Source organism: Scomber scombrus, chromosome 17 (assembly GCF_963691925.1).
Source record: "Scomber scombrus chromosome 17, fScoSco1.1, whole genome shotgun sequence".
Taxonomy (NCBI): Eukaryota; Metazoa; Chordata; class Actinopteri; order Scombriformes; family Scombridae; genus Scomber; species Scomber scombrus.
The window spans coordinates 2,420,205-2,428,336 of NC_084986.1; the positions used below are offsets into that span (position 1 = coordinate 2,420,205).

At 42.9% G+C, this 8,132-nt stretch overlaps 1 protein-coding gene across 1 annotated transcript in view; it reads right to left on the reverse strand.

Moving 5' to 3' along the window:
* The window catches only part of igf2r (insulin-like growth factor 2 receptor), a gene marked incomplete at its 5' end in the record, with an annotated part of 72,971 nt that extends 65,159 nt beyond the window's left edge, over window positions 1–7,812 (reverse strand). Inside the window, 7 exon segments of the mRNA XM_062436843.1 lie at window positions 177–336; window positions 858–899; window positions 901–967; window positions 2,116–2,227; window positions 3,823–3,955; window positions 5,544–5,642; window positions 7,694–7,812. Coding sequence (XP_062292827.1) covers window positions 177–336; window positions 858–899; window positions 901–967; window positions 2,116–2,227; window positions 3,823–3,955; window positions 5,544–5,642; window positions 7,694–7,812 — 732 coding nt within the window.
* Between the last annotated feature and the right edge of the window lie 320 nt (window positions 7,813–8,132).

Consider the following 8,132-nt stretch of genomic DNA (forward strand, 5'->3'; position numbering starts at 1 on the left):
GAGAGAGAGAGAGAAGGAGGGAAAGAGACAGAGAGAGAGAGCGAGAGAGAGAGAGAGAGAAGGAGGGAAAGAGAGAGAGAGAGAGAGAGAGAAGGAGGGAAAGAGAGAGAGAGAGAGAGAGGGGGAGAGAGAGAGAGAGGGAGACATTTCATCAGTAGTATGAACCAGTAACTTACAGGTTAGGGTTAGAGGAGTGAGATCGATGGAGATGTCGTGCTGCTCGCTGCTCATCTTGCAGCTGTGACTCTCCAGATAATCTCTGTGGCAGGCGTACTCCGTCACCCACTCCACCTCGTACCGGCAGTTCGATCCCGCCGTCATCTTAGGAGTGCTGCCCTGTGGAGGAAGAGAGGAAGAGAGGGAAGAGATGGTTAGAGGGAAGAGCTGCATGTTTAAAAACACAGAACAAAAAGGAGAGGAGAGGAGAGGAACAGGAGGAGGAGAGGAGAGGAGAGGAGAGGAGAGGAGAGGAGAGGAGAGGAGAGGAGAGGAGAGGAGAGGAGAGGAGAGGAGAGGAGAGGAGAAGAGAAGAGAAGAGAGGAGAGAAGAGAAGAGAAGAGGAGAGGAGATGAGAGGAAGAGGAGGAGGAGAGGAGGAGAGGAAGAAGAGAGGAGAGGGAGGAGGAGGAGAGGAGAGGAGAGGAGTGGAGAGGAGGAGGAGAGGAGAGGAGAGGAGTGGAGAGGAGGAGGAGAGGATAGGAGAAGAGGAGAGGAGGAGAGAGGAAGGAGGAGAGCAGAGGATAGGAGAGGAGAGGAGGAGAAGAGGAGAGGAGAGGAGAGGAGAGAAGAGGAGGAGGAGAGGAGAGGAGAGGAGGAGGAGGAGAGGAGAGGAGAGGAGGAGGAGGAGAGGAAGCTTACCGGGTGTCTGCTGGACGGACAGATGAAGGTGATGGTGACGGCCCGGTTTGTGTTCGTTGCACATCAGCGGAGGAGTCGAATCAGCGCTGACTTCATAGTGTAACTTCAGTCTGCAGAGGAGAAGAGAGGAGGAGAGGAAGAGAGGAGGAGAGGAAGAGAGGAGGAGAGGAGGAGAGGAGGAGAGGAAGAGAGGAGGAGAGGAGAGTCAGTTGAAATGCTTCAGAATAGCATTAAGATTCAGATTCAGATTAACTTTATTCATCCCTAAAGGGGCATTCATTGTTGCAAATTCAATTTTTTTAGATTATTTATTTCAATGGTAGCACTTATACCATAATTAACGTAGGCCTACATGTGTTATATTGTTACTGCTGCAGTATGTGATTTAGTCAATTCCAATCATGTGCTACATGAATTAGACACGTGTTTGTTTCATAGTACCAGAAGAGGAAACAGCAGAACCATACAGGTCCACTGCACACCCAGACAGGCAACGGTAGCCACATAGTTTTAGTTTTTACTACCAAGTTTAAACCAGGCAGGGATTTCCGGTCCTCTGAAATGAGGCCAACGCGGAAGTAACTTAAAACTGCATTCTATCAAAAGGCCACCAGGGGGGCGACCGTTTTGGTGTCAAAAGGACTTCCGTCTCTATACAAGTCAATGGAGAATTCACCAACTTCTCACTTGATTTCTAACCTCAGTAAACGTTTTCAAAATGTGTTTATGGTCTCAATCGCTAGTTTAAAGCCTTCTTCAATGCAGTATGATGTTCATTTGGGACATTTTGGCCTCCCTGATTTTATATGTGACGATAAAGCAGGGTATGCATTAGGGCATGGCTACGTCGTGATTGACAGGTTGATTGGTTCACAGGTTCAGGAGGGCGCTTCCCTTCCTTCTTTCCTTCCTCCATCCCACTTTCTTCCTTCCTTCTGTCCTTCCTTCCTCCCTCCTTTCTTTCCTTCTTCCTCCCTCCTTTCCTTCCTTTTTCCTCCCTGCTTTCCTTCCTTCTTCCTCCCTTCCTTCCTCCTTTCCTTCCTTCTTCCTCTTGCTCCTCCTGATGCCCATATAAGTAGAATCTGTGTTTTTATTTTTCCCAGCATGCACCTGAAATTTGGCTGGCTACTTATTTATTATGGCTGGCTAGTCTGTGCCTTAGTGGAAAGCCCTGTTTAATTAAACTTAAACTAACCATAAACTAAACCAAACCAAACCAGACCTAACTAAACTAACCTTAACCTTAAACTTCACTAACCTGTCACTGGACAGCAGCTGCAGAGCGCTGGTCGGTGATCCCATGTTGAAGGAGCCGCTGCTGGTCACCAGACAGGCTGCAGCTCCGGGTTCACAGGGTTTATCCTGCTGGTCTGAAACAGAGACATGATGATGATGATGGTGATGATGATGATGATGAATGTTTATATATAAAACAGCTTCTCTGTGCAGACTGACGCATGTGCAGACTTTGTTTTTACATTAATCTGCTGAAGGATTAAAGTTATGACAGTATACGATTATACGAGCATTAATTACTGTCTGTGGTTTTATTTTAGAGTGTGTGCTGTGTGCACAAGGTGTGTTAGATAGTTCAGATATTATTGCTGGGCATTTCTTTTACTGGCACTTTTGACACACAGAGTAGTTTATTATTATTTATTACATTTATTTGTTTTATTAGAACAACTATTGGGTATTTTAAGTAATACATTTTTTGTTTTTTTTCCATTGGATAGTTAGAGATGTGTTTCTACGTAGCTGTTTTAAGTGTGGATGAAGCTGCTGTAATCAAGTAATATCCTTTCCCATCCTATCCTATCCTATCTGAACCTATCCCATCCTATCTTATCCCATCCTATCCTATCCTTTCCTTTCCCATCCCATCTTATCCTATCCCATCCCATCCTATCCTATCCTATCCTATAATATCTGAACCTATCCCATCCCATCTTATCCTTTCCCATCCTATCCTATCCTTTCCTTTCCCATCCCATCTTATCCTATCCTATAATATCCTATCCCATCCTATATTTACCTATCCCATCCCATCCCATCCTATCCTATCTTGTCCCATCCTATCCTTTCCCATCCTATTCTATATATCCTATCCCATCCTATAATATCCTATCGCATCCTTTCCCATTCTATCCGATCCCATCCCATCCTATTATATCCTATCCTTTCCCATCCTATCTCATCCTATCATATCCCATCCTATCTCATCCTATCCTTTCCCATCCTATCTCATCCTATCCTTTCCCATCCTATCTCATCCTATCCCATCCTATCCCATCCCATCCTATCTCATCCTATCATATCCCATCCTATCTCATCCTATCTCATCCTATCCTTTCCCATCCTATCTCATCCTATCCCATCCCATCCTATCCCATCCCATCCTATTATATCCTATCCTTTCCCATCCTATCTCATCCTATCCCATCCTATCCTTTCCCATCCTATCTCATCCTATCATATCCCATCCTATCTCATCCTATCTCATCCTATCCTTTCCCATCCTATCTCATCCTATCCCATTCTATCCGATCCCATCCCATCCTATTATATCCTATCCTTTCCCATCCTATCTCATCCTATCCCATCCTATCCTATCCATACAATAACTGGTTTGGAGCCACATTTAACGAGGTAATTGGTCATTTTTATAGAAAACCAAACATGCCTGTAGGGAATCTTAAATAATATTAATATTGTTTTATGAGGAAATACTTAAATGTATAAATAAAGGTTTTATCAGATAGTGATGTGGACTTCATCATGTCTTCTTTTGCTGTTTTTACTTTCTAACTCAATATCTTCCCAGAACTGAACTTTAAATAAACACTGTTGGCTCAGTGCTGCTAAATACTCGATGTGATCAGTTATCAGCAGCGTATGACGTCATTTATTGATCCGTCCATGTGTGTGTACCCCCCCCTCCCCCTCCCCCTCCCAAAATACTGACTGAGGCTGCGGCAGATGTTGATGTAGAAGTCGATGCTGTCGTCTCCGTCGTCCACCAGGTAGCCGTCAGTCACTTTGATCAGAGGACTGAGGTCGTGCTTCTTCCCGTCCGAGTCGAACACGAAGCACGGCACCTACACACACACACACACACACACACACACACACACACACACACACACACACACACACACACACACACACACACACACACACACACACACACACACACACACACACACACACACACACACACACTTAGTGAGCGAGCCGAGTGGTGACAGACATACTTTAAGGCTTCGTTCTTTACTTTCTTATCTGTAAGTGCAGCAAAGGAGAGATATCATACTGTATGTTTGTGATTATTCAATATATTCCTTCTTGACATACATATATCCACATTAAAGCAGTCAGTATCCAGTTTTTTGTTTTTACAACATAAACACATACTCCTCAAATCCTATTCCCTTAATAAACTCCCTCCTATCTTAACCTATCTTATCCCATCCCTATCCTATCTCATTCATCCTACCCTTTCCCATCCCATCCTTTCCCATCCTATCCTATCTTATACTATCCTATCCCATCCTATCCTATCCCATCTACTGTTATCCCATCCTATCCCATCCTATCCCATCCCATCCTATTCCATCCTATCCTATCCTATCCCATCCCATCCCATCCTATCCCATCCTATCCTATCCTATCCCATCCCATCCCATCCTATCCCATCCTATCCCATCCCTTCCCATCCCATCCCTTCCCATCCTATCCATCCCATCCTATCCCATCCCTTCCCATCCTATCCTATCCTATCCCATCCAATCCTATCCTATCCATCCCATCCTATCCCATCCCTTCCCATCCTATCCATCCCATCCTATTCCATCCTATCCTATCCTATCCCATCCTATCCCATCCCATCCTATCCTATCCCTTCCCATCCTATCCATCCCATCCTATTCCATCCTATCCTATCCTATCCCATCCTATCCCATCCCATCCTATCCTATCCCTTCCCATCCTATCCATCCCATCCTATTCCATCCTATCCTATCCTATCCCATCCTATCCCATCCTATCCTATCCCATCCTATCCAATCCTATCCAATCCATCCTTTCCCATCCTATCCTATCTTATCCCATCCCATCCATCCCACCTACGGACCTCGTATTAAAACCACGTAGTCATTATGTTGTTTATCTAAAGCCTTGATAGCCGCTCACATCTCAGTCACGTTGTTAAAGCTGAGGGACCAGGGGGGGATCAACGCCGGTAGATCTACAGTAGTGCAACATTATAATTTCTCCTCCTGCAGAGTTAAATGCAGAAGGGTTGATTGAAGTAATAAACTACTCTAAACTACCTTATACATGCAAAGAACCCCCAGTATAAAGTGTTTTTAAATGCACATATCCACTGAAAGCAGTACAAATGTGCAGCAGACATCTGACTGCTGCAACTTAAATGTCAACTTTAATTCATTTCACACATTCTCTCCATTCTTCCACGTTAAGCTCACATTCACACAGTCATAGTGAAACATGTGATGCATCGCTTCAACCTCTGTGTCCACAAGAGAGTTACGATTTCCTCTGAAACGCCAACACACACACACACACACAGATACACACACACCTACACCTTTCAACAGAAAAGCTGACACAGTTTCCTTCTTTCTTTCTTTCTTTCTTTCTTTCTTTCTTTCTTTCTTTCTTTACCTCTTTGTGTGGCTTGAACTTGTTCTTCTTGCAGGCGGTGTAAGTCCTCCACTCGAAGTAATGCACGCACTGAGACACGGCCACGAACTCCGGTGTTCCCTGCAGGAAACACACACACACACACACACACACACACACACACACACACACACACACACACACAGTAAAAACATTAGTAAAACACAGCCTTAATGTGTGTGATTTGGAAAGTTATTGGGGGGAAAAACTTAAAAAATAAAGCCTTCAGATAGACTTTGGTGTATTTGGTGTAGTCTGAAGTTGTGTCAAACAGCAATATCAGGTTATTTTGGCTCAATTGTGAAGTTTCAATGGGATTAAATAACATTATTATGATCTGATAGACATCCAGGAAGTGAGTGATATAAGTAAGAAGAGACAGACTTTAAAAACTTGTGCATCAGTTCACTAAAGACATTAATATTCAGCTCTGAGAGTCAATGTTTAGTATCTACTTACAAAGATTTAAAAGGGACAGTTTGACCATTTAATACTATTTATTTGTACTCTCACAACTTTATTCATTCTTTCTGTACATTTCGAGGATGTTTGGAGGCGTTTTGTATAATTCAGTTCCACTTCTTCACTTCTTTGAAAACTGAAAAACGAGTGTCGATCATTTTCTGATGATGATGAAACATGAAACTGACACAAAGGACGAGGAAATGACACTTATAGATTTAAATGTCAACCTCACCGTTCAGCCCCCCCGCCCCCTCTTTTCCCCCCACCCCCGCCTCTAAAAACCACAGACTCAGTACTGACTCCAGACAGAGAGAGAGACAGAGAGAGAGAGAGAGACAGAGAGAGAGAGAGAGGGAGGGAGAGAGGGAGAGAGAGAGAGAGAGAGAAAGAAAGAGAGACAGAGAGACAGAGAGAGACAGAGAGAGAGAGAGAGAGAGACAGACAGAGACAGAGAGAGAGATTGACAGAGAGAGAGAGGCAGGTGGGTGTTTTTATTGTTCTGCATTATTTCCACTTACACCTTCACTTCCTGTCCCTGCAGCTCACAAACAGCTGCTCTTGGTATCAAACACACGACTTTTGCGAGTCATAACACACAACGAGCTGAGTGACAAACATTTCCTGAGTGTTGCGCAATAGTTGATTGTTCATGTTAAAAAGTGGAACTGCATGTTCAGATCAGTAAAGTTGATTATTTTTGCATCTTTTTCAGCATGTTTAGAGTCAAAGCAACACAATCCTATATAACAATAAAGTTGTTATATAGGAGTGTAGGTGGAGCTAAGGTTGGGTAGTATATCAATATTATATCAATATCGTGATATGAGACTAGATATCGTCTTAGAATTTGGGTTAATCGTAACATCTTGATATGATATAAGAGTCTTTTCCTGCTTTTAAAGGCTGCGTTACAGTAAAATGAAGGAAGGAAAGGAGTAAGGAAGGATGGAAGGGAGGAAGAAGGAAGGAAGGAAGGATGGAAGGGAGGAAGAAGGAAGGAAAGGAATAAGGAAGGATGGAAGGGAGGAAGAAGGAAGGAAGGATGGATGGAAGGGAGGAAGAAAGAAAGAAGGAAAGGGGGGAGGAACGATGGAAGGGAGGAAGAAGGAAGGAAGGAAGGATGGAAGGATGGAAGGGAGGAAGGGAGGAAGAAAGAAAGAAGGAAAGGAAGGAGGCAGGAAGGTAGGAAGAAAAGGAGGAAGGAAGGAAGGAAGGGAGGAAAGTAAAGAAGGATGTGAGGTAGGAGGGAGGGAGGAAAGAAGGAACAAGGGAGGGAGGGAGAAAGGAAAAGAGGAAGGGAGGAAGGAACCGACTAACTGGTTTATTTTCCACGGATTAAACAGCTCAAGTTGTAGAAGAACACAGAAAACACTGAAGTCTCTCCTGTCATTGTTATGTGTGATGAATATTTATATTATTCTTTGTTTTCATTGAAATGTCTGTAACCGTTTCAATGGTGTTTTTAAAAAAAAATGTTTTTAACTATGTTGTTGAATTTGACTTGCTGCAAATCACTTTAAGCTGCATTAAATATATGAAAGATCTTATATAAATAAAGCTGATTCATTATTATTAGACTATGAGACTTCCTGCTTCAATAAAAAGGTTTAAAAACAATAAGATATATAAGTATATGGAGAGGATCGGTGTCTCTGAGTGAGTCTCACCATGGTTTTCCCACACAGGAAGCTGATGCTGGTCTGAACGTTGTTTTCATGTCCTGAACATTTCAGTGAGCTGTTGAAGTCCATCACAGAGCCGGAGAGACGCTTCAGAGACAAATCACCTGGGAGGAGGAGGAGGAGAAGGAGAAGAAGAAGGAGAAGGAGAAGGAGAAGGAGAAGGAGAAGGAGAAGGAGAAGGAGAAGGAGAAGAAGAAGAAGAAGAAGAAGAAGAAGAATTGATTTAAATCATTATTTACAATCATTATAATAATGAGACTTTTCTACTGAGGCTGATTCATTAATTAGAAGTTAAACAGATATAAACATGAATTAAATATCAGTTTTAATAATAAAAACAGTAATTATCTCACCTTTGCTCCTATGTTTGTATATGAATGTGTGTATATATAGAAACATATACTTAATGTGTGTGTGTGTATTT